Below are 27,177 nucleotides of genomic sequence, written 5' to 3' on the forward strand. Positions count from 1 at the left end.
ATTATATTGCACAGGTGACTCTTCTCATTCTCCCCCCCCCCTTCTTTGGCCTGTTTTATGCACACAGAAGAGGTGCAGGAAGGATGCAGCTCAGAGGCACAGCAGCTGCTCTGCATCCCAAAGGTTCCAGGTTCAATCTCTAACATCTCCAGGTAGGACTGGGAGAGACTGGAACCCTGGCCAAGGGGCTGCCAGCCAGAGTAGACAATACTGAGTGGGACTAATGGCCTAACTCAGAGGCAGTAGAATGGGCTGTTGTTACCACTTCAGACTGCAGAAAGAGAGGGGGGTTACGGCTCTGGATGCTGCCTTGTGTCGAACTCTCCCTGCAAACAGAAAACCAGAGCACCCCATGCAGAACCTTCCTTCCGGCTGGGAGCATTTCCCTTTCATTCTCGCATGCAGCAGCAACCTCCCTGAAGCTCAAGTGGCCCAGTCCATCCTACTGTCTCAGCACCCTGTCACCTCATTGCCCTGCAAGCGCAGCAGATACAAATTCTTCTTTGCCAGGTGTCACAGGCAAGAGCCACCTTTCCAGGTGAAGCGCATCTGCCTATGGAATGGGAAAGGGAGCCCTTAGACCCCAGGCAGGAGAGCGCAGCCGCAGTCCGCAAAGAGACACGCTCCTGCTTCCCGCCCCTGGCAGGCTTCCTTGGAGGCAAGCCCAGAGCCATTACTCCCAAGGACCTGTGCATGAACTGGGAGGGAGGCCTAGCACCTGTCCTGGGAGGGGGGGCAGATTGACTCCAGCTGCAGAGGCAGAGACTGCTGAGCAGACTCTTCCACTGGGGGGTTGTTTAGAAGGTTTTGTTGGTGGGTGGAGGCCGTTGCTGTTTAAATATTTTGAATATTTATTTTAGACCCTGCAATTTATACAGCTCAGTTTGGTTGTGTATTTTTTTAACATTTAATTTATTTATGGCTGCTTTAGTTATGTTGCAATTATACATTTTTTTGGGTGCCATGAGCCACCTGGAGCCCGGTTTGAACTGTGAAAAGATGGCATGCAAATCATTTTACATAAACATATTTGAGGAAATATGCACAATGACAGGAGAGCTGTAGGGGCAGTTTAGCCTCGTGAACAGAAACCCCGGGATTGAGAACAAAAAACTGCACCTGGTTCGACCGAAGAACCCAGCCCGAGGGATCCACTGGCGATGAGATGCGGGAGCCACCACGCTAACCGACGAAGAGACGACCGACCGGCTGCTCCTACACTTCCTGCCTTACGTCTCCTCCCCCGTTTTGAAGCAGCTTCTCTTACAGCCGGATACCGGCGGCGGCGGCCCAGATTCTAAAAGGACCTCTTCCGTTTTCAACCAAAGCGCCACAAACTTTCGCTGTCCCTCGAGCACTTTCGATCAACTAGGAAGGCGAAGGTCCCTCCTCCTCCTCCTCCCTCCCCCCCCCCCCGGGAAAGCAGCAGCAGCAGCAGCAGCAGCCCAGGACGGAAGAACAGCCCTTCTCGGCCCGGCCTGAGTCGCAGCAACACCCGCCCCCCCCGCCCCGGATTCCGAGGAAGAGCGCCTGCCTTGCAGCTCCAGAAAGGAGACATCTGCAGCTCCCTCTCGGCTTCCCCGGCAAATGGCAACACAACCTTCCGCCAAGGAAGGCCGCCTCCCCGCCTCCCCGGCCGCCCCTACCTGGCGCGAGGCTCCCGGGAGAAGCGGCCCCTCGGGGAAAGAGCGGCCAGTTCCGGCTTCCCCCTGGGCCGGGTAATCCTCCCTCTCGCCGCGTGTCGCAAACCAGCAGCAGCAGCAGGAGCAGCAGCCGCCGCCCTTAAGGCGAGCCCGGCCGGCCGGCCTTCCTCTGTGAGCTCACGGGCTGGGCTCCGCCAATGGCGACGCGGGCCAGACCCCCCGCCCCTGGCTGCAAAGCGGGACTGCTCCGGGAGCCCCGGCCGACGCCGCCGACGCCGCCGCGCAGGATCCTCGACCCGGCGGCGCGGAGATGCAGAGAGAGGAGGAGGGAAGCCGCGAGCGTCCCGGGATCCTGAGTTCCTCCGGGCGGCGAAATGGCTTGCGGGGAACGAGGTGCCACCTGCCTGGCAGCGCCTTCGCGTTGCTTGGGCAGAGTTCGCAAAGGAAACGAGAAGAAGGATTTTCCATCCGGGGAGACTCATTCCGTTTGCCTGCCTGCTAGCTTGCTGCTGACTGTTGCACATCCATCCGCATGCATACAAACTGCATCTCGTTTGGAGAAAATGGGCTCTACACCTGGGTTTACTCAGAAAGAAAAATGATCTAAAAGTAATAACTTTTTTAATACGATGCAGGAATCACAGCACACTGTACTCCCATCCAATTCGAAACCATACCAAGCTCTGCTTAGCTTTGCAGATGTGCTAACAGTTTTATCCCTGATATTGTGAGAAAGCGGTATACAAATTCCTTTGTAAATTAATAAACATTTTAAGCATTTATAAACCACTTTTTTAATCTGTTAACAATGTACAATATAAAACAACATAAAAGCAATGATGTCGTAGTATAAAAGTGTAAAGAAAAAGTAAAAGAGGAAGGATTCCAACACATAAAATAGGCTCTGCCCTTAAGGGCTAAGGAAAGCCTGAGTGAAAAAATGTTGACATTTGCTCAGCATTTTCCAGAGTGAGTGTGGCCTATAAGATTCAATGCCTGATATGCTCAGCATTGCATTGTTTTTTGAGCATGTGCCCCCTTTCAAAATAGCATCACACACAGAGAGAAGTTTGCAAAATGAAAATGTTAACTCTCGCATCAAGGGTATAATTTACTCTGTTATAATTTGTTTGTTTTCTAGACACAGAGATGTACATTTTTAAAAAAATGACAAAAATGGGGAGGCAAATATACTGCAGTACTTTTGAAGTGGTATAACCACAACAAAATGGAACTTAGGATACAAGCAAAATGCTACATTCCAGCATGATATAGTGGTTAAGAGCGGTGGACTCATAATCTGGGGAACCGGGTTCACTTCCCCGCTCCTCCACCTGCAGCTACTGGGTGACCTTGGGCTAGTCACACTTCTCTGAAGTCTCTCAGCCCCACTCACCTCACAGAGTGTTTGTTGTGGGGGAGGAAGGGAAAGGAGGTTGTGAGCTGCTTTGAGACTCCTGAAGGGGAGTGATAAAGTGGGATATCAAATCCAAACTCTTCTTCTTCTTCTCTATTTTAATAAATTGTTAGGGATATATAATTGACCTCAGCTAGCTTGTATGCTTGATATTTTCACTTACCAAATCATTTCAACAAGAGTAAACTGGACCCCTGGTAGCTTTGTGATTTAACCATAATTTTTTAAAAGGAAAAGAGGGAGGAAAGAGGAGACAACAGGAGTCTTGGCTACCTATAACTGTTGAGTGGTTTAGATTTTGCAAATAGGGGGACTTCCGGAGGCGGCGCGAAACAGCGATGGCGGTCCTCTTCGTCGTCTGAAGAGGGGCTCCGCAGAAAAGGGTCGTTCGCTGCGGCATAGCGACGACCCGCTTGAAAAAACCACGGGCAGAGGGAGCCCGTGGCCGTGGGACTCGGCGGGCGCCAGGAACTTCCCCAGAAGTGCGGAAGGGACCCCGTAAGGGGCTCCGGAGCGCGAAAGGGGGAGCGGCGCTGTGAGTTCATCGCTCTTTCTGCGGGAGGCGAAGCCGCGCAGCTGCTGCTGATGAGCGTCGACCTTTCTTCCTGTGAACATCAATTCGGCAAGCAACATACCCGTGAGTAAAGTGAACTACAATTTGGACTTTAAATATCCTTTCTCCGGGTTTGAAAACGGGTGACGAGTAAAAGGAAGTCCGTCTCCCGATACTGCTTACAAGATCAAAAGCAAAAGTACAGAGGAGCGCTGAGGCGTTTAATGGGAACTTTGTAAAGTGGAACTATCGTGCATTTACAGAATTTGCAGTCTTCTTATTTAAAAGATCAAGAGAGACTTTATTTTTTGCCTATGGGATTTAAATTTGGGACTTTGTTTTAAGAACGCAAGTCGTCGGGCTGTCAGTATGTAACTGAGCTGTCAAACTGCGGACTACAGTAACAAGATTTTAAGCTGCTACATATATTGAAACTTTAAACGTTTGAAATACTGTTGCAATTACCAGTCTGGCTCCTAGTGGCTTTAGCTTAGAAAGTAAAGGACTCTGCGAATCTTCCTTTTTGTCTTGGAATTACAAACTAAAAAAGAGATTACAGAAACTTTAAATGGCGGAAAAACCTTTTCCTTCCCTGAAATTTTAAGATACTCCCCCTAGAGGACTGTGGAGCTATAGAGGCCTGGGAAACATTTTTTGTTTGGAATTTCTGTGGTTTAATTGTGTGTACTCCGGACTTGCTTTCTCATGGAATAAAGGATAACTTGACCTTGAACAAGAGGCAGGTGTGGAATGAGTGGCACAGGGAAAACAAGAGCAGCCAAAGCTAAAGAAAGAGAAAAAGAAAAAGAAAAAGAAAGGAAGCCTGTGCAACTTGTCCAAACAACTTTAGCTCATCATCGCAGATCATCTGTTCCAACCGTCCTGATAGCACAGGAGGTGGAGGCCGAACAGCCTGCTGAAGAGGACATGGCAACAGGAGGATCTGACACAGTTTTGAAACAAATTCTAGAACAACTAGCAATTTTAAATCAAAAGGTGGACAGTCAATCACTAAAAATAGACCAAGCAACAACTACTATTGGCGTACTTTCTGAAAAGGTCTCTCAGAACACACAGGCAATTGAGAATCTACAAGGAGCCACAGCTGAAAATCATAAATTAGCTGTGGAAGCCTATCAAAAAGCGGAGCAAGCAAGTAAAAAAGTTGATGAGATTAAAGGCGAAATCAAGCCTCTGCAAAGACAGGTAGGGGAACAACAGGCCTACCTGTCGATGGTGGAATTGAGAAACAAGGAGAATAACCTCAGGTTGAGAGCTGTCCCAGAATTGGAGGAAGGCAACTTGGAGGGATTTTTGACACTTTTATTCTCCAAATTTTGGGGAATTGAAGAGGATAAAGACTTCAAAATTGTAACTGCATTTAGACTGGGCAGATCGGTGAAGAAAGACAAGTCCAGAGATTGTTTGGTTATTCTGAAATCAAGAGAGGAAAGAGACAAGATACTAGGCCTACACTTCAAAAAACCTCTAGAGATAGAAGGTAAAAAGGCTGAAATTTACAGAGATATACCTAAATTGTTATTGGATCTTAGAGCCTCATACTTGGAACTGGCAAAGCTGCTGAGAAACAACACAATTCCTTATAGGTGGGAGTTCCCGCAAGGACTATCATTTAGCTATAAAGGAAGGAAAACTAGAATCAGAACATCAGAGGACCAGCAGAAGTTTCTTCACGACAACGGGGAAGACCTCCAGAAAGGAGCAGTTGCGTCTTGGCCACCTCTACCACCAGGAACTAAACAGCCTGGAGCTGGACCATCACTGCCACCGCCGGGAACGGGAGATTTAGACACCCCATTGTAAGGCCTATAAATTGATTCAGGATGTCTCTGCAACTTCTTAGTTGGAATATAAATGGCGGAAATTCCCCAGAAAAAAGAAGGAAAGTATTCCATATATTGAAGAAAGAGCAATTGGACATTATTTGCCTGCAAGAAACACATGTGACAAGGCTTCATCGGAAAGTGCTAATCAATAAAAGGCTAGGCCAAGAATTTATTTCTTCGGACAGAGTTAAGAAAAGAGGAGTAGTGATCTACGCAAAGGAGAGCCTGTCACCGAAATTTCTATTTAAAGATGAACAAGGCAGAATTTTGGCTATTGAAATTTACATACATGGTGAAAAATTTTTGATTTTAGGAATTTATGCGCCAAATGATGGAAAATCGGAATTTTTTAAGAAGCTGCATGAGACTTTATTGGACTATCTGGATTATGACAACATTATTATGTTGGGAGATATGAATGGGGTTGTCTCTGTAAATATGGATAAGTCGCAGAGTGTAAATATAACAAAAGAAGGCAGACTACCTAAAACTTTTTTTGAAATGACAGACAATATGGATCTGATTGATATATGGAGAGTCAAGAACCCCCTAGGAAAAGAAGGAACTTTCTTTTCTGAAGCTCATTTGACATGGACACGAATCGACCAAATATGGATAACTAAAGGACTGGCACCTAAAACTAGAAAAGTGGAAATCTGCCCAAAAACTTGCTCCGACCATAATGCTTTGAAAATGGAATTGAGACTAAATATAACCGGATCCTTCAGATGGAAAATGAATGACACTTTATTCAGAGATCAGGAGATTGTGAAGAAGGCCCAAAAAACTTTGAAAGATTATTTTGAGATAAATCTGAACACTACGGTGGAAAAAAGAACAATCTGGGACGCAAGTAAAGCGGTGATGAGAGGGTTTCTAATACAACAAAACACTGTAAAGAAAAGACTCTGGAATGAAAAGAAGCAGAAGATACTGGAGAGAATAAGTGAGGGTGAAAGGAAATTAAGATCTAGGCCCAAGTCTAAGGAAGTGTTGAGAGAAGTGAAATTTTTCCAGGCCCAATATATGAAACTGATAAACCAAGAAGTGGAGTGGAAAATTAAACAAATGAGACAAAGATCTTTCGATTCAGCAAATAAATGTGGGAAACTGCTAGCATGGCAGTTGAAAAAAAGACAAAAATTAAATACAGTTACAAATCTAGAGATTGAAGGAAGAATGGTTCAGAAGCCTGAAGAAATTAGGAAATGTTTCCAGAGATATTTCAAAGATCTCTATGCACAAGGGCCGCAGAAAGAATCCGAGATAGATCAATTTATTAAAACTAACGGATTACAAAAAATTCCTCAGGAAATGAGAACAACCCTGAATGTTAAAGTTACACAGCAGGAAATCGAGAGTGCCATACAGAACCTCCAATTAGGCAAATCTCCAGGCCCTGATGGACTTACCTCCAAATATTATAAGGTTTTGAAGGACTATTTGATACAACCCTTGATGGAGGTATGTAACCAGATTATGGAGGGTAAGAAGGCACCAGAAACGTGGAAAGAAGCTTTCATCACATTGATTCCTAAAACAGAAACTGAAAAGACTCAACTTAAGAATTACCGTCCCATCTCACTCCTAAACGTGGATTACAAAATTTTTGCAGACATTTTGGCAAATAGATTTAAAAAGGTATTGAATGAAGTGATCCACAAGGACCAAGCAGGCTTTCTCCCGGGTAGGCATTTGTTTGACAACACGAGAAACATTATTGACATCTTGGAACTCTTACAAACAAATATCAACACTAGAGCGGCGTTAATTTTTATTGATGCGGAGAAAGCCTTTGACAACATTTCTTGGATGTTCATGAAGAAAAATTTGGAAGGGATGGGAGTGGGTCGGGGGTTTGAAAATGGTATAGAAGCAATATATTCAGACCAAAAAGCTAAATTGATAGTAAACAATGTGGTGACGGAGGAATTCAATATTGAAAAAGGGACACGGCAAGGGTGCCCTCTATCCCCATTACTGTTTATCTCGGTCCTGGAGGTGCTTTTGAACATGATTAGAAGGGACCGGTCAGTTCGGGGCATTGAGGTCGGAGTGAAACAATATAAACTGAAAGCATTTGCAGATGACTTGGTATTAACATTACAGGAGCCAGTTTCTAGCACAAAAAGAGTTTTGGATTTAATATCTGATTATGGTCGGGTGGCGGGATTTAAGTTGAACAAGCAAAAGACTAAGGTCTTAGCTAAGAACCTAACGTCTACAGAAACAGATGAGTTTTTGAAAGAGACAGGATTAAATGTGGTTAAAAAGGTAAAATATTTAGGGGTGTTCTTGACTTCTAAAAACTTGAATTTGTTTAAGGACAACTATGAGAAATGTTGGTCAGAAATCAAAAGGGATTTGGAAACTTGGACAAGACTAAAACTTTCCTTGTTAGGCCGAATAGCAGCTATAAAGATGAATGTTTTGCCGAAAATGTTATTTTTGTTTCAGACCCTGCAGATTGTGGACAAAGTGGTATGCTTCGAAAAGTGGCAGAGGGATATTTCTAAGTTTGTTTGGCAGGGCAAAAAGCCCCGAATTAAGTTTAAAATACTAACAGATGCGAAAGAAAGGGGGGGATTTGCCCTGCCAGACTTGAGGTTATATTATGAATCTGCAGCCTTCTGCTGGTTGAAAGATTGGTTTTTGTTAGAGAACACCGATGTCCTAGATCTGGAAGGGTTTGATAACGCTTTTGGGTGGCATGCGTATTTGTGGTATGACAAGGTTAAAGTTCATAAAATGTTCAAAAACCATATTGTTAGAAGAGCAATCTTTATGGTCTGGACAAAATATAAAGACTTATTGGAGAGTAAAACTCCAAGGTGGCTTTCACCGGCAGAGGCCAAGGCACGCAAGAGACTTAACATGGAGGCCTACTGGCCAAAATATTGGGAATTAATAGAAAAAGATGGTGACAATTGGAAGCTGCAGAGTTTTGAAAATGTAAAAAGTAAGGTGCGAGACTGGTTGCATTATGCCCAAATTCGAGAAATTTTCAAAACAGACAAAAAGGTTGGGTTCCAGGTGGAAAAATCGAAATTAGAGATAGAATTGTTAGAATCTAAAGACAAATTACTTTCAAGAATGTATAACTTGCTGCTCAAATGGAATACACAGGATGAGACAGTCAAATCCGCCATGATAAAGTGGGCACAGGATATTGGACATAACATTATGTTTGAGGACTGGGAAAGGTTATGGACCACCGGATTGAAATTCACGGCATGTAGTGCCCTGAAAGAAAATATTATGAAAATGATATACCGGTGGTACATGACCCCAGTCAAGCTTGCTAAGATATATCACCTGTCTGATAATAAATGCTGGAAGTGTAAAGAGGCGGAAGGGACATTCTTTCATCTCTGGTGGACATGTCCGAAAGTGAAGGCCTTTTGGGAAATGATCTATAATGAGTTAAAAAAGGTATTTAGATATACCTTGCCTAAGAAACCGGAGGCCTTCCTTCTGGGCATTGTAGACCAGAATGTGTTAAAGAAAGATAGAACTTTTTTTATGTATGCTACAACAGCAGCAAGAATTCTCATCGCAAAGTGTTGGAAGACACAAGATTTACCCACACTGGAGGAATGGCAGACGCAGTTGATGGACTATATGGAACTGGCGGAAATGACTGGCAGAATCCGAGACTTGGGAGAAGAAAAAATGGAAGAGGACTGGAAAAAATTTAAGGACTATTTACAAAAATATTATAAGCTGTATGAATGTTAAGAAAATGCACTTTTTAGGAAATATTAGCCCCAGCAATGGTAATTAGGTGAAATTAAAATTAAGGCACAAGAAAAGAGAGGTGAAATTAAGAAAAATCTTTATTGCATTACGTTCTAATCACAATATATAAGATTATGGTTACAATAACTTTGATTTTGGTAACATGAAATTGAAAGATACAATAATGAATTGAAAGATACAATAAGTAATGAAATAAGACAATAAATAGCTGAAGATTTTGTATTATGAACATTGGGTTATAAATATATTGAAAAGGGTAATATGACAAAATGAAAGATACAATAAGTGATGAAACAAGATAACAAAATGCTGAAATTGGTATTATAAATAATGCAGATTCGGGAAGATGTGGGGAAGTCCAAAAGATTCTGTAAAAGAAATATGATTTACGAAACTTTTGTATTTTATTTTTTGTTCTTTTCTATTTTGTAAAATCAATAAAAATTTTTTAAAAAAAAAAAAATAGATTTTGCAAATAGGAGCAACCTTATTGGCTTGGAAAGCTGATGCCACTTCTAGTGGGTGCCTTGGCACATCAAAGAGCCCATCTTGAAAAAGTTATTGGAAGCTGAGCGAGCCTGAATGGTACCTGACCTCTGAGTAATTCCAAAGTACAATTTGTGAGAAATTTCTCGTGTGGGTATCCACTTCCTTAACCTCTCAAGCATCATCATCTTCGCATGCTGAGAGCATTGTTCACTCAAGTGGTGTTTCTGAAGTCTGACGAACCCCTTGATTTCATATTGACCATCCAGTCATGAAACTGCTGGGCAAAGAACAGTGCACCTTGACTGGAAGTGAAATCAAACTGGTGAAAGGTTCCTGGCACACCCAAAGATGAAACACTGCGGTGTTTTCTGTGTTTAACCAGCACGTGATTCAAATCTCTGTGAGGATCTCTCCAGACTCATCATGCCCCAAGTGCTCTTAATCTGGAGGATTTTGGGAGTAGCCCTGTTGCTTAGCCCACAAGGAATCGTTTGTATGTTCTGAAAAGGCAGAAAGTTATCAAGTTACTAGATCATGATTTGTGCGTCAGAAGTACTTTGTATTTTACACATGAATTATATATGCAAAATTAAATATACCCATTATTGCAGGCAATACAACAGCATTTAGATGATTATCAACATATTTGAGTTTGGGGGCATTTGCAATATTTTCCAAGGGTGGTCTATCAGCACATGCATATCTGTATACACTAAACATTAGAAAATTCCTGTTGCACATATATGAGTAAATAGTCATAATGGAACCAGAAAATCCAGTGCTCTGATCTTGTGATGACATACTGTATCTTGAGGCCTGAGGGCAAAATCAGGCAGACGTCTTTGAAGCACCAAATGATCCTCACATTCATCATTGTCCTCCCCACTGAGTTTGTACCTGTTCCTGCTGTTTCTTGGTGGCTACTAACACACAATCCCATACCTCATGACGGTGCGCATACATGCACAATGCAAAAATCAATCATGATAAAGATGCCCATGGCACCAATGGAAGCAGTATGCTGTGATGGCCTGGGACTCAGACTCGGAACCAGAGGAGACTCAGTCTGCACCGGATCCTTTGCCTCAGGTGGCAGCTGAACCTAGTCTGGGGCCTGATCCTGAAGATCACCAGTCTGCACAGGTTCCCCTGCAACAAGCACCAGCTGGGCTGAGTCAGGGGCCTGAGCCTGCCCTGGCTCCAGATTACCTTGTTGCCTTCAGCTGGGCTATTGCTTACAGCTGTTCCACTACCAGTTTGGTCAGGGGAGGCTGAGGAGGCCCCTGGGTCTAGTAACCTACCAATGTCTCCCGAGCTGCAGAGACTGAGGTCTGAGAGAAGGAGAGACCTGAGTACGCGCAGGAAGAGTGCTCACCTTCAGGTGAAACAGGGAGGTGAGTTGCTGGGGGATGAGGACCGGCCGCTACCCCGACAAAAATATATATATTTTTAAAATAATTTTTATTAACTGGCCAATCACATCAAATTAAATCACATCATATAAATTCCGAATTACAAAGCCAAATTTTTAAATTTTGTTGGGGGAACCCATACTTCAAGATCCGAAGGGGAATTCAGATCATCTTCTTATTACTGCGTTAATGTCCAAATCAGTCCCAATCAGTCCAAACAAAGTTCATAATTCTATCCAGTCTTATCTTGGTGTTGCCACATCATATCTTGTTCATATAATTTCTCTTTTTCCTTTACGATCTCTTCTGTTAGTCTCCTTAAGCCGATAGCAAGTGTAATAATCCTGTGTGGATTTTCCGTTCCTCCACTAAGTCCAGATGGTTTCCTTCGTAGATAACATCACTTTTTCCATCGTAAATTTTGGCATTTGTCGCTCTTCAGTCCCACCGAGGAGTTGATTCACGATATGTAAACAACTCTATTTCTCTCTTTCTCCTCCCAGACCCAAGAGCTCCCACAATGCCTCACAAAATGGCGACGGTATTTTTCCTGAGTGCGACACTCCAAAACTCTTAGCTTTTCAGCTTCATCTTGAAACATTGCTTTGGATCGAAAGTTTATCTCCACACAGCCTTAAATCCACAGCTTAAGTCCTTAATTTCTGACTCATTAGGGGAGGGGATTCTTGTTAAATCACATAAAAAGGTAGAGGCAGGTTTTCCCCCCCTCCCCCCTCAGTCATTTGTCATACCGTATCTTGACGTTCTTCTCGTATTTTATTGTTGTCTTGTTATCAGAGATCTCTTCTGTCAGCAGTATTTACTCCCCTTTTTCCTTGATGTATGTGCAATTAATCATGTCCAAATTGTTTCTTTTTAAAGATCATTGCAACCAGCGGCGCGAATCGGGGACGGCGTCGAGGAGTGCCGAAAATCCCACAGGAGGGCTTTGTGCCTAGTGCCCCCACCCCCACAAATTCGGGGGTGGTATAGGGCACAGCAGGCAAGGGCGGTCCCCCCCATAATCCTGGGGGGGTTAAGGAGGCTAATTACCCCCATCATAGCCTCCAAATTACCTCGTGTGGGTCGGAGAGATGTTATTGTCAGCCATCTTCCGATGCGCCACCTAGTGGCCCCCTACCCCGACAAAAATAAAAGGCTGTCGGGCCCCGCCCCAGCTTGTGGGAGCAACATTGCTGTATGCCAGATCCTGCACCTGTCCTTGCTTAGTGTCCTGCCTTGGCCCTGTCGGACTGACGACTAGCGGAACCTTCGGATTCTGGACCGGTCCTGGACCACATTGCATGGGTTACCCCCAGGCCCAGCACACATGCATACCAGAATTACGAAGGCCCCACATCAACTGATGATGTCATGGGACTGGCCCCATGGAGGGCAAGCCCAGAAGTCAGAATGGTCCACCCACTAATTTAGTGAGGGAAAGCACTGACTTGAGAGCTAAGAATGTAGTCTTGCATCCCTATTTCTCCCTCTCAGCCTTCGGTTTTTGTTCTTCTGCAACACAGCTCAGTGTTCCCACTTGTCCTCTTAGGCCTCTTTGTGGCTCTTTACACTGGCTCCTTGTTCCATCTGGACCTGTATTTTTTATTGTTCTACAGTGCCTTATGCAAAAAAGAATATTGCTCAGAGGTGAACACAAGGTAGTCCTTATGTTACCTAATGCATGATCAGTTGACTAGCAGCTTTAGATTCCTGGGATTCTTGCAAAGAATGGTGGATTCGGACAGCAACATATCTCATATACCAGTCCCAGTCAGCATGGCTGGTAGTCAGGATGATGAGTGCTGGAGCCCTACAATATCTGGAGGGTCACAGATTCCCCATCCCTGCTTAAGAGATCTTGATCATGCCCTCTTCCGCTGAAAATATATTGCCCATGCCATGGACCACTGGCTTTCCAGCACAGGAATAGGTAGATCACATGAGACCAAAGTGCTGTCTCCTTTCTTTCTTTAAAATGTCCTGATGCTTTTTGAGTGCCAGTGGAATTCCTTAGCATATTTTCCTTTTCTCAATTATTTCAGGGGACCTGAGACTTTGCTCTTCATTTCTCTTTGTGGTTGTTGTTTTTTTCATTTGCCACCTACCAACACAGAGCAACAACAGGATGGCTATGATAATGGTGATGATGAGGATTGATAGCCAAAAATGTGCTTTTATTGCTGGCACTGAAAGCCAGGGAAATTAGCATGCCATGACCTTTTCAAGGAAGACACTGTGAGGATCTCAAAGTGCTCTGTCAATGATGAATAAACATGATTCAGAGCATTTGGCTCCTGAAATAACTCTCAGTGCAGTGCAGTGATGGAATTTCCTAGGAGTTTGGCACACCAGTGCATTAATAAGTGCAAAATACATTATATTTCTATCTTAGCTACATACAGTAAATGAAAGAGTAAGAGCTTGGGTTGAATGTACCAAATATATCCATTGAAAAGGGAAGGTGGGTGAAAACGGCATTGGTCTGTGACTTCAGCAAACACTTCAGGAAACTTTTCATCATCTCATGTGATAATTCTGAATCAGAAGTGGGCCAATTCTTTGTGGTATCTGCTGAGCCCCAAGGACGTAAATTGGGCAAGCATTCCTAATGAATGAATGGATGTGTTTGTTTACATGTTGGCAATATGCTGTCACATGATAAGGAATATTCATAGGCAAAAATATAAGCCCCAAATATTAACCATTGAAAACTATAATTCACAAAGTAAACGCTCTCTGTTGGTTCTGCTCAAAGGTTATTGGGATCAGTCATATGATGCATAAAATCTGTTTGAATAGGATATAACACTCTGGAAGAGGAAATCTTCCAACCTGCCCATCACAATGGGCTGTTCGACTGTGGAATTTGCTGCCAAGGAGTGTGGTGGAGTCTCCTTCTTTGGAGGTCTTTAAGCAGAGGCTTGACAACCATATGTCAGGAGTGCTCTGATGGTGTTTCCTGCTTGGCAGGGGGTTGGACTCGATGGCCCTTGTGGTCTCTTCCAACTCTATGATTCTATGATTCTATGATTCTATGATTCTATGATTCTACAATGTATTTATTTTATGACTTGCTGTATTTATACTGAGCCATGTGGTCTGATGGGCACATCCTCAACTCCATTATATTGGCAAACCCGCACGACTACTATGTTACCTAAACTCTACTAATGAGCAACTGAGGCAGGGATTACCTCACTAGCAGTGTCTATCAGACTTGTTTGAAAGCTCACCCGTCTGGGGCTGATCTGCAGATCTCATTCTTTTGTGAGGGCTCTGAAGGGGTTGTTGCTTCTGTTAGACAAGCCTGAAGCCTAACACAGAACTACAGTTCCCAGGATTCCATAGGGAGAAACCATGACAGTTAAACCAGTTTTGAAATGTAAACACGCCTTTTTCTCAAACCCTTCCAAACACCACTGAGGTAATTGTAGCTCAGTGTCAGTGTCAATTGTCTCTTTTTTCTTTTTATCTGCTTCTTAAGTGGACTAAAGGCTGAAAGGATAGTCCAGGTCAGCGAAGCCCCTTTGGCAGGGGCAGTAAGCCCTGTAGTTCAAACTGAGGCAAAGTACTGGACTCTCCAGTTACTGACACCTTTGCATCTAACCTTCAATGCAAAGAATTCAGAATAACATTATAGTCTCTCTCTATTTTTTAAGAAAACACTATGAGATAGCTTGGAGTAAAAGATTGTGATTTGGTTACAATCCTGCAGGGAGCTTCTTATACCTGGGGGTGCTTCCAACCTGTTTGTTGAGCATTCATCCTCATTTGTTTGCAGAAAGATTAAACAACATTAATGAACATTCATCCTGGTTTGTTTGTACAGAAGTTAGATGAGCAAGTCTCATCTCCCAGTTTTCAGTGCATTTTCTCATCCTTTTTTTAATCACAAAAAGTCTGATTTGGAAAAATGGGTTCATTGCACAAGAGCTCCCAATTAACCTAAATTTGCCAAAACCTGATTGACTCCCACCTGGAAATAACGGCAGTCTGGAAGCACCCTATCTGAACCTGAGATTTCCATGCCCAAACCTGACCCTGCAGCCACCATATGGAGAGAACAAGACGAGGCTGGGGTCTGTGCCCAGGGATCTTTATGCTCATCCGTCAAGCACTTAGCTGGAACCCCATACCACCTTCGATTGGGTTACATAAAAGGCGTCTTTTATATTGCAAGTTGGTGGTTTCTATCTTCAGAGCATGTTCCACATCAGCTTGTCTGCTGAGGAACACATGGGCATCTGCCACAGAAACCCTGTGCATTGTAGACTACATTCAAGGGCAGCACTTTTCAAGCTGTGCTTCACGGAAGCCCCAAGGTCTGTAGGAAGACATAATGGGTTCCTCAGTAAGACAGACCATAATGGCAGGGAAGCTTACATGAAAGACAGATATTCTTTGCTGCAATCTAGAGTTCTAGTGGGTTGTGGGTATATTTCTGAGGTATGTTCTCAGTTGCTGCAGGGTAACATGAATTGAGGGCTCACCTCAAAATCATCTGCAACTTGCAAGGGTTCCATGGCAAATGCTTGCGAGCTCCTCAGAAGAGAAATCAGTGTGCAATGCATGACCATTTCTGGAACGCATATACTCAATTCACACTGGCACAATCAGCATGTATGTCTTGAGAGTGCACTCCAGAAAACTCCCCAAAGGCTCCCTTGCAAGGGGAGATCCGTATGTGGTTTGGGGGGAGGATTTCCAGGGTTTGAAAAGCAGCACTCTGGGTAAGCTGGCAACTTTAGTTAGTTTAGAATTGGCCAGAATGCAAAACCCTGATCAGATTCTGACTGGGGACAAAACAAGGAACAAACATGTTTCCTCATCCCTAAGTCTGCTTGATCCAGTACTGTTCCCAAAAGGATCCCAGGGTAATTCTAATTTGATTATTACAAAACATTTATTTTCAATAAAATTGTTTCTAGTCACAATTATTTTTCCTATTCCATCAATATTTACCTAACAATGTGGTCTCAAAACCACCCCCAAAAAGTGTCCTCATTTATCTGATTGTTTTGTGTAGTAAATTCTATAGATGAGCAAGCAATACTTTTAGCACATATGGAACAATTGCCATGACTGAGCCTTATTTTTAAATGCCATTTATGATTTCGGGTTTGTTCGGCTCAGTATCATGACATCGGAGGACTTTGGTACCCTTAGAATTAAGGAAACAGGAAGCCTCTGAGAAAATGTTCAGCCCATAATTTGTCTCAAGTCCTTTCACACAGATCCACTTCAGCTTCCCTTGCCCCACACCGCACTTTCATTTTAGTTAACAGGGTGGAGAGAAATTTTGTTGCTGCTAATCAGTTTTTAAAAATCTCCCACTGTAGTGAAGTTGGGAAATCTTAGTACAGTATGTTAAAACTTTGGTTCACACAAGAGTGAGGCATTGTGGGAGAGCTGAAACTGTGGAATTCTGGGGAATGGGCATCTGGTCTCTTTAACTGTAAAACTCCCTGTCTTTAGAAGTGTAAATCAAATTGCCTCCTGACTCTAAGCAGGATGGGATGTTATCTGATTTACAGATCCTGGCAGCTGGGGGCCTGAGTGTGGACTGGGTGTGAAAAGGCTACCAGGAGCCTGGTATATGTCAGAATAGTTTGAGAATGGGGAGATGGCTCTTTTGATCTCAAGGTCTCTGAGAATAAACAAAGTTCAGCTGTGTGGGTCTTCTGACAATCAGGAGTTATTGTCTCATCATACAGCCATTGGCAATTTGGTAATTAACCCAAAGAAATGTTTGGTTCCTAAACCTGTATTCCACATGGGGTTTCTCAAGGACAAAGGCTTGGGTAATTCAGACGCAAATGGCAGGCTACCTTGCCGTGGAGTTCGCCTGAGGGCGTTTGACCAGAAGACCGGACTTTGTGACTTCTTGCTATGCTTTGAACTACTGATACTTTCTGAGTATGTTTTAGTTAGTGATACTGTGCAACATTTTTATTTTCTTGTTTGTAACCTTTTAAGAAATGTGCAAGCTTTTACTCTTTGAGTAGCTTTTTCAATAAATTTGGAAAAGGACTTTTGCCAGAGAAGCTAAACCGGTGCCTGAGCACTTGGTACATCTACCTGTTGGATTTCTGTCTGCATCACGGTACAGTGACACAGGTCTGGGCAACCTGGTAAATATTGAAGGGGGGTTCTCCTCCTTAGACCCCATTTAAGGGTTGTCCCAGGAAAGGAGGTGTGGCAGCTTACCGTTTGGTTTGTGACTTGTGTAACTATCCCTCTCCCTGCCAGGTCCTGCCACTGTCTGGAAGACTGGTTGGGGGGATGGATAGCCCGTGCGATTACTACACCCACTCTTTTCCATCTGCCCAGCTCTCCTTTAAACTAAACTCAGATTATTTTCATATTACACATTAGCAACTATGGCTGAGAAACTGAGTCCATGGCTGAAATGAAAATCCAGTTTTCAGGCCCTGAGCCACCTTTCACACAAACATACATTTGGAGACCCATTTCTTTTTATTTTTACCATATAATTGTATGGCAGGATTGCTGCTCTTGCAGCCCACTTGAGATCAGGCCATGACCTGGTCATGGCTACCCAGCCACCAGCGGAAGGCTGGGGCTCCCACCAGCTGGGGTACAATCAAGTTTGGGGTCAGGCTCTCAGATGGAGACCTTTGGTTCTACAGAGGCTCAAGCCATCCTTGCATGAACAGTCTAAACATCTATAAATTATGATCAATTGAATCAACATCCTGCCAAAATGATGCCTCCCCAGGTGATTTGTATTCAGCAAAAGTTTTATTGCGGCTAGGATATAAGTCTTCTATCAAAAGGGCACAACACAAAATTGAAGCAAGAAAGAAGTCGTGGTATAGACTGGATATTCTGTTAATGTCTCATTGATGTTTTCACTGTGGTGTCCAGGACTGACCAGTCTCACCTTCAGGATTCAACAGCACATAAGACTATTAGATTGCACATGCAGAACCTATGGCTCTGCCACGGCTGTGTCTAGCTTAGTCCTGACCATTCTGACTCACAGTGGCTCTCTAGGTCCTGGGCAGGGCTCACTCTGAGCCCAGCTGCCTGAGTTTCATTTAGCTGGAGATGTCTACACCTGGCACCTTCTGCATGTAGTGCATGTGCTTTGCCTATGGAACTTCCCTGAGAAACTCTTCTCTTCCCTGTCCTTTTTCCATGCCGTCCCTGAAGTGCTAATATCCGAAAGGTAGAGAGACTCCACAGAGACAGAGTGTTCCTTCCAATTCTGCAGGAACACTGAGGCCATAATCCATAAAGCTACATTATATATATCAACGTAACCAAGTTTTATATTTTATTCATTCCAAGACTCATCATCAGGATACTTTTGTATTCAGCAGGCATCATTTGATATGCCAAACAATTCAGTACTATACAGCTGCAGCTCAAAGTAGAAACCCAGGACTCATTTATAGGAGCCAACAATGCAGCTGCAAACTTACTTTCAGCTCCCATAAAAATGGAGGACAGTCCTTTCTCGTAACTTGTTAACCAATTAGGTTTAGCTAAACTTCTTGTTCTGTTTCTCCAGCACAACTTGTGTTGCCCCAGAGACCCATGCAAGTGCTGACACATGTGAGCATTCTTCAGTAACATTTTATCTTGCAGCCTGACATTAAAGCTGTTTTGCTGTGGCAGTTTCCATGTTGACAACACTGACGCCCCTGTTCCATTCTCTCTGAAAAATAGCTCACCCCTTTCTTTACTGCAGTGAGTGGAGTGAGGAGAACAAAAGCAAAGTTCCATATATTAGGGAAAGGTAGGTACCTGGAGAACTCCGCTCAGAAGGTGCCCATCTTAGACCCTGATGTAAAGGACCCCTGTCCGCACTCTCACACTATTTTGTACTTTGCTCTTTGACCCTCTCTGCCACAATGTAAAAATAGCAAGAGTGGACTTGGCAAAGCCCTCTGTGTCAGCTGCTTAGGCCACGCAGCAAACCAGCCCAAGGCAGAGAGAAAGGGGAGTGAGTGAGTGACTGTGGTATTGGCATGTGTGGGACTAAGTCCATAGTGCTGGCCCTCCAGTCCTTGCTCAGCTGAAAAGGGCAGCCCCTGTGAAAATTTACCGTATTTTTTGCTCTATAAGACTCACTTTTTCCCTCCTAAAAAGTAAGGGGAAATGTGTGTGCGTCTTATGGAGCGAATGCAGGCTGCGCAGCTATCCCAGAAGCCAGAACAGCAAGAGCAATCCCTCTTGCTGTTCTGGCTTCTGAGATTCAGATTTTTTTTTTCTTGTTTTCCTCCTCCAAAAACTAGGTGCGTCTTGTGGTCTGGTGCGTCTTATAGAGCGAAAAATACGGTAGTTAGCAACCAGGGTATTGCACTGGTTGCAGAGCTGCAGGCCTCTTTCCTCCTGCCACACCAGTGTCTGCAGCCTAGTCGGAGGCGGGGGGGGGGGAATGATGTGGTCCAGCTTTCAGAGTTTAACTAAATAAAGTCAGGGAGCAAAGCCGCAACCAGACACATCTGCGAGGCCTCAGTGTGAACCCTGAACAAGTCAACAGTCCATCAATGGGGCTCATAGGATTGCAGAGTCCCAAAAGCCAACTGGAATCTCACCCCACTTTTACAATTTCTCACCTGTCTTTTTATATTATTTCAATAAAATAATGATGGTCTTTTTCTTTTTTTTGCAGAAAGACTGGAGAGATAATTAAAAAGTGATCAAGCTACTTTTAAAACAACTTGTTTAATGTTTTCCAGATTATTCACAACAAAAAAATTAGGATTTCAATGCGCTTTACTTTTAGAAAAACAACAACCCTGGGGAGTAACAAAAATCAGTAAGCATAAACTTTGACTTTATGAACTTCTTTGTCTTCACATTCTCTTTCTTTGTTGTAATAGTAGAAAGTATTGTCCCTTCTCTGAAGCTTCTTCACGAATCCAGTTTCAGGCCACCTTTCCACCTGTGTGCAGAAGGACAAGAGGGTGGATGGGAATGGCAGAAATGACCGGCAGAATCCGAGACCAGGGAAAAGAGTCGGTGGAAGAAGATTGGAAGAAGTTTAAAGACTATTTGCAGAAATATTGTAAAATTAAAGAATGTTAGAATGATGTTGGACAGAAATTAAGTGGTTTCCAGCTGTAATGCCTTAAGAGATATTTTGAAATAAGCAAAAACGAATGGTGAGGATTTGCTGAATTAATAATTTGAATTGGAATATAAGAAAGGGAGGTATGAGGAGGTCTGGAAAATAAGTTAAAAGAAAATAAGTAATGGGAAATTCTATGTGTTTTTAGTTTTTTTATTTTTATTTTTTGTATTTTTGTTGTTTCTTTTTTTGTTTGTTTTACAATGTATTATTCTGGAAAATTTCAATAAATATTTTATAAAAAAAAAAAAAAAAAGGACAAGAGGGTGGGACGCACATGTCTTTCAAACAGCCGACACAATGCAAAAAGGTACCCATCAGCAACGACATATAAGTGCAGTGCATGCAGTTGCTCAGGTGTTCCACCTGGGGCCACTCAAAGCCGCTTCCTGGGGTGTGGCCAGTGTCACAGGTTGGCAGCTTCTAGGAGCCACAGTTGAGAGCCGAGTGCATGGTGGGGACCGAAGGGGGACAAACGGCGCCAGAAGGAGCACAACCCCTCCCCCAACACCCTATACATCCATGTAAATGGTGATACTTTAGGTAATATGGGACCAGTCAATGAAGGGCTGGGGCCCTGGGGGTCAGTATAATTAATTGATTAATTAAGCTGTGATCCCCAGTTCATATGTAATGACAAGTAACAGCTTGTGAAAACTAACAGTAAATACTGAAATCCTTATTTGTGCAGGAGGAAGAGAGGAGTTGGGGAGCGTAAGAGTCAGAAGCTTGGCTTACGGACAGAACACCAAACCATGCTGCAGCATGATGGGCAGATTGGCTGGGTGCAGGTCCTGGTTGTGTTTCATTAATACATTTTGTATATTTGATAAGATGTCTAGATTGTAATCTGTGATGAATAGTTTAAGTTGATGCTCCCCAATTCTGTACCTCTATAACCATCTCTGTACTTGTGCTTCCTCCACAAAATGAAGCTGTTTCCCTCCCTCTGTGAGACCTTAAATATGTCATGGATTCTCAGAAAGAATAAAGTGATACAGAGAACCAAAGTGAACAAAAACAAATCTTCAATTCCACAATATTTTACTGTTTTATCCAGTCTTGTGACCACCATCCACTTGCAGGTCATTCATCTCAATTAGTAAAGGATACTTTCAAATGTTTTCAATGGTAAATTTAGGGTGCTCAGTTCCTCTATGAATAAATGAGCTAAAATCTGCTCTAAACAAAATGGGAGAAACTCTGTGTTCTCTGGCACATATGAATTTCCCAGGGTAACAGCTTTTATGAAATCCAAAACACAGAAAGCCATATGTTCCATTATGGTTCTCAAAAAACCTAGGGGTTTTGAAGGGTCAGAAGCTGGAAGGCTAAAAAGTCCAGCTCCATTCATTCTCATTATTGTCAGCATTGGGTGACTACAAAGGACTCTGTAATGCTCACCTGGAAAAAACAATCTTAACAGGGATTAATTCTTCAAAATGAAATGCTGGAGGGTGCGAAAGCCTGTTTGGGGCATCATGTCCCCCTGGGGAGGAAACATTTTCACTGCTCAACCTTACTGAGTAGGGTGAACAGCACCAGAGCACCCTAATCACTGCCTCTTTACAGTCCAAGCTAGTTTCATTGTTGCTGGAGTGGGCATGACCATAACAGCTCCTCAGGCAGGAAGGTGTGCAGGCAATCCTTTAGCAGGCAAATGCCAGATGTATGGTATGTAGCCGGAGCGTACATGAAATGCAGCTGTAATACCAGAATTCTTCTCCTCCTCCCCCTGTTGATTAGTCAAGGATACCAGAACCTCCGCACACTGTGAAACTAAGTATCAGCCATTCAGTTGTTTAAAAGGCAGAGACAATCCATTTCTCATGGCTGAATGATATGAAGAGCCACTTCTGAGCTGTACTCATGGCCAGGATCCAAAGAGCTACTTTAAGCACTCCCAAAGAGCTGGGCAGGCTTGGTGGGATATTTGGCTTTCCAGTTTATATATCAAACCCTCCAAATGCTTCAGAACGTCCCTTCAGATTCAATAATGGCATGCTATGTGTAAGGAGAGGAGCTGACGTTCACAAAATGCTGGTACAAAGTGTTCTTGAGCATGTGAAATTATTTATGCAATTCCTTGAATCCCAGCCAATGATTTCATGTATCATACATTTCTTCTGCACCCTGAGAGACTCAAAAAGCAATCTGGGTGGCGAAGTGGAGGCCTGCATACAACACCCAGTGGCCCTACCAAATAGTAATCAAAAGTCAGGGAAACAGGTTCGCGTGTTCCACCACCACATGCACACAAAATCATGACAGTCAGAATTTCTGGACCTGGGGTAGGATCCAACTGAGTCCTACTCAGAGTTATTGGTATCCATCTGTCTCAAGAGACAATGGAGTGCACGTCTGAGGGTGAAGTCAAACTGTTGTGCCAGCAGCACTGAAATGACTTCTCTGAAGCACAAGCCTGGGCAGTGTGTCTGGAGGTCCTGGGCTGCCCAGACAACAAGACCCTCCTCTCAGTCTCTCTGACGGGGTACAGAGGAAAGCAAAGCAAGACGTTTGGCACCAGTTGGGCTGCAGGTGCTGATGGAAGGAGGCATACAAGGCACCATCCAACAGTCTTATGGACTCCAGAATTCTGCAGGGTGTACTTCTTAGCCTTTTCTTCTGCCAAAGGTATCCCGCAACGGAGCAGAGGTTTAGGATCAGAGTTTTCCTTCTTCTAGATGAGCTCCCTTCCCAGATTCATGAGCCCTGTCTACTCCTCACTTCCATCCATAGCACGTGCAAAAACCGCCTTCTTGACCCACTATCAGTCTCAGCCACTCAATCCACCAGAGCCTGTCTTGGCCTACAGGGGAAGACCCTAACTTATCAGGGGGGTTGGAGACCCACCAGCTTCCTCCTGGTTTAGCCAGTCAGTTGAAGCTGTTTCCCAGGGTCTGGCCACTGTCACATCCTGACAGCTTCTAGGAGCCACAGGTAAGAGTTGAGTGCAGAGTGGGGACCAAAGGTGGACAAACTACCCCAGAAGGAGCATGACATGTCCCCCATCAGAGGTACTACCCCTCCCCAACACCCCATACACCATACTTAGAGCAGACCTGCTGAAATCAGTGGACAAGTCATGTCCACTGATGAAAGTGGGTCTGCTCTGAATAGGAGTATTGAATATTGAATTGAGAACTGAGTATTGAATATTGAACTCAATCACACTTATTTCTGAGTAAGCCTAGGATTGCTGTTACTCCACCTCATTTCTGATGTGAATTTTGTGAATGGGAAGAAATCATGGTTGGTATACATGGACAATGAACTCTTGATCCCGTTGGATCAGGGTAATGTACACTGATTGCTAGACCTGCAAATACGTCTTAAGATGGAGGTGTGATTTGAGTAACTGCTACTGATTCACAAAGACACCAATAGCTTTTATAAGCCAGTGAAGCTTCCCAAATTGGTTCCTATGGGACAAGACATTTGAGGTAGACTCCAAGTGAAAGGTTACTGGTCCCCTAACACAGCCTAAAAGCTTTCTTGTTCTTCTTGTTCTTCATTTTCTAAGGGTGTACACAGGGGCAAATCAGTTCAGGCAGAGAACACAAATGTAAAAAAAATGAATTATGGTCATAGAAAACATTTATATGCAATATTTTAAAAGGACAGAATGTTTGCCACTAAACTACAAAATGCTTGCATAATTATGAAGTCTTACCATGTCTACATGCTTCACTTGCTTATATTCAATTTCATCCCTATATCCAGCTTGCTGAAATCTGTAGAGATTCTCAACTTCACCTGACCATATCTTGGCACGATGTATGGATTTAGGTTTGGTGTCAATACCGGCTGTGGCTCCAGAGACATCACCAGTTAATTTGCTGAAAGTAATTTTTAAAGAGTTTCAATTGTATGGAGAATGCTTGAGAGTTAGAAGTGAATTTCAACTTAATGTGAATATAAAAAGACATGAGCACTGTCAACTAATTATAGTTTGTTAAAACACAAGTAAACAATATCCCATTCTAAACTGTGTTAAGTACAAGAATCTATCAACTACATGAAGATATATGTAAAATGCAGGACAAATGAGTGGGGACACATGATATTTACAGGGTATATTCTGCCTCTCCAAAATCCTGCATTTGGCAAAAGGGAGCCAAGTCTTTGTTGCTGAAATATGATGTCATGGACTGTGGCTTTGGATCCCAATTTCCTCTCCTCTAGGATCTTTCTGGCAGCAAACAATAGCTGACATCTTTGTAGTATAATTTCACAGGGTGCAATTTCTCTCTTCCATTGAGATCTCTTAAGCAGTGAAGTGGGAATTTCTCTTTGCTTTAAAAAAGGATCTTTGGAAAGGAGAACTGGGCTCTCAGGACATGTGTCCATAGGGTACAATTCCCCTTCCCCTTGTGTTTTCTTCTGTACCCAAGCAGGCAAGGGCCAACGTTGGTGCATCTCCTTCTGCTGGCAGAGAGTCATCCTAGCACACAGAGTGCCTTCTCCGGACCTCCACTTGCCTTATTTCGCAGCATCATACAGATGCTGATTGGCAAAAGAAGCAATTAAGCTAATATCTGGTTGTTCTACTGGGCAGCTATATAGGTTATTCCATTCAAAGGGCAGGCAGCTAATAAACCCAGCTATTAAAATCTTTGTCTCTCAAATCATAGCCCAAATGCTCTATGGGGATGAGATATGGGGAACTGGTGTTAAATCTGAAATAGAGGGCCTACAAAATGAATTTATGAGGCAGATTTTAGGGTTTCCCTGCAGGACACCAGCAGCTGAGTTGTGCCTCCCCTTGCTAGCAGCCAGAATGGATCTAGCCTATCTGAGATACTGGCGCATGCTAAATGCCTTCGAGTATCGTACTCTTACTAAGCTCTGCTGGTGAGAGCAACTAAGGACAGGGGGCTGGGCAGAAAAGTGCCAATATAAGCTTAGGGCTTATAATCTTCAAATGGAGAACTACTTAGCCCTTAGCCCACGTGACCTTAGAAATTGGATTATTGATCAGAATGCCAACCAAGACAGAGTATCCATCATTGCTGCCCATTACTCTACTTGATACCCCCAAAATTAAGACCAATCACTCAAGGCTCCATTACCTTGAGACTCTGACCTTTCCACAACTTCGCAGGGCCTTTGCAGAACTAAGATTCCAACAGATGCCCTCAGCATATTTAGAGGGGAGATATCAGGGAATTCTCCATATGGATTGCAAATGTATTTATAGATGTCATCAGGTAGAGGACATCACACACTATCTGCTGATTTTCCCCCTGTATACAACGCCCAGAGGGAAATTTATATTCTTAATTGGCTTCCAGGTCGATCTGCACAGGAAGCGACAATTGAACCCCAAGCAGATAAACATCTATATATTACACACCAGGTAGCCATATTTGCGCTGGCAGCCAAGAAGCTCCATTCCAGCTATGTGAATGCACTCCAATTTTAAATATAATGTTGTACATTTCTTTTATGTTGTAAACTGCTACAGGTTATGTTGTATGATTTTAGATGAATGTTTTTCTTTTATTCTCTGTTATACATTATAAAGGCCTTTGGCTATATACAATAAAATGTACTTTGGCAACAGAAATACTGCATTCCAAACAACACAAAGTTTTAGTGCCACTATTTGTCCCAACTCTGCAAGTTGTGAAGGATTAACTTTCTCTTAGTTCTGTTCATATGTGGGCCTATATTATCTGTCAGTGAAAAATGAAACCAAACTTTACTAGCATGTTAACATGAAGACTCTGTTATCACCACTTACGAGTCTTCAAGGCTATCGGATTCTCTCCTGAAGGATGTCCCAGGCACATCTGACACAGGTGCTTCTTCAGAGGAGAAAGCTGAACATGGTACATCCTTACCATCCATGAAGGCTACTGGGTTTTCCATAACAGCTCCTGCAAAAACAAAAAAACCTACCCAAGTGTGTAGAGCACTTTCACCTACTGCTGCCTGCAAGTACCTCTTGACTTAATGAAACTTTGAATACAAAGAAATCCAGTGTTTAACTGAAAAACCAGGAAGGGTCTAATATGTGCTTTTGGAATCACTTTGGAATAGACATCATTTATTTACTTGTGAATTGCTCTCTCCCCCCCCCATATTTTCCCCTGTATAAGACTATGTTTCCCCCCAAATTTTTTAAGTTTAAAATTGGGGGTCGTCTGGTACACGGAATGTTTAAAATATATATTTCTTACTTTGGGGCTCAAAAAATACGGGTCGTCTTATACATGGGGGGATCTTATAGACGGGAAAATACAGTATATATTGAAATGCTTCAAGTACCATAACTTGGGGGGGGGGAGTGAGGAGTTTTTGTTTATTAAAGGCTCGCCCCCGCCCTTCCTTCTCCCAGGGGCCATTTAAAGCTTAAAAGCGTAACCAATTCCCCAACACCCCTAAAAGAAACAACCTCGTTTGCTTCTGCTTTTTATAAAGTTAACCCCCCTGAGGGAATCGGGAGGCGGGGCTGTCGGTCGAGATATCGCGATATTTGAGCCCTGAAGGGGCGGGGCTCCGCCTAGGGGGCGGGACCAAGGCCCAGAGGTGGGCGGGGCTGACTGGACACCTAATCAGCAACGCTTGTTTCCTGGGCAGGGAAGGTCCCCTTTTCCCGCCCCGCCGTGATTCCCTCCGGGCCCCCCGGCTCTCCCGCACTTCCAGCCCCCCGCCCGCCCGCCCGCCCGCCCCGCGGAGCCCCGACTCACCCCGGACGGGAGCGTCTCCGCGCGCGCCGCTTTCCCCTCCCCCACTCAGCGGTTGTGAGGTTGCTTAGCAACCTTCGGCGGGAGTTCGGCCAATGGGACTGCGTCTCGAGCCGCTGGGCGAAAGCGGCCAATCAGGAGGCGCTCCTGGGAGGGCGCTGTCCGTAAGCAGCCAATCAGTGCAAAGTTTACCCTTCACACGCTTTGGAGGTTTACCTCAGCTCCGGCGCCTGCCGAGGCGTGGGCGGGGCCTGGTCCC

General features: G+C 43.8%; 1 protein-coding gene and 1 long non-coding RNA gene across 4 annotated transcripts; one reads left to right on the forward strand and one right to left on the reverse strand.

The window, feature by feature from the left end:
* Positions 1–34: 34 nt before the first annotated feature.
* LOC309351496 lies at positions 35–19,905 on the forward strand. Its single transcript, XR_014160863.1, has 3 exons — positions 35–152; positions 18,819–18,888; positions 19,768–19,905. It is a non-coding gene; the product is annotated as an uncharacterized lncRNA (long non-coding RNA).
* Positions 19,802–27,036, reverse strand: MEIG1 (meiosis/spermiogenesis associated 1). 3 transcript variants are annotated; one of them, XM_081879236.1, is made up of 4 exons: positions 26,922–27,036; positions 25,973–26,108; positions 23,900–24,065; positions 19,802–20,040 (listed from the first exon to the last, which is right to left on the reverse strand). In XM_081879236.1, exons 2-4 carry the CDS (start codon positions 26,098–26,100, stop codon positions 19,912–19,914), a joined length of 423 nt encoding a protein of 140 aa, XP_081735362.1. In that variant the 5' UTR covers positions 26,101–26,108; positions 26,922–27,036; the 3' UTR covers positions 19,802–19,911. The 3 variants fall into 3 exon arrangements, with proteins under 3 accessions (XP_081735362.1, XP_081735363.1, XP_081735361.1); XM_081879237.1 differs by lacking the exon at positions 26,922–27,036 and adding an exon at positions 26,627–26,735; XM_081879235.1 differs by lacking the exon at positions 26,922–27,036 and adding an exon at positions 26,412–26,602.
* Positions 27,037–27,177: the final 141 nt, after the last annotated feature.

The sequence above is a fragment of the Podarcis erhardii genome, assembly GCF_964252035.2.
Source record: "Podarcis erhardii genome assembly, chromosome: 10".
NCBI classification, from domain to species: Eukaryota; Metazoa; Chordata; class Lepidosauria; order Squamata; family Lacertidae; genus Podarcis; species Podarcis erhardii.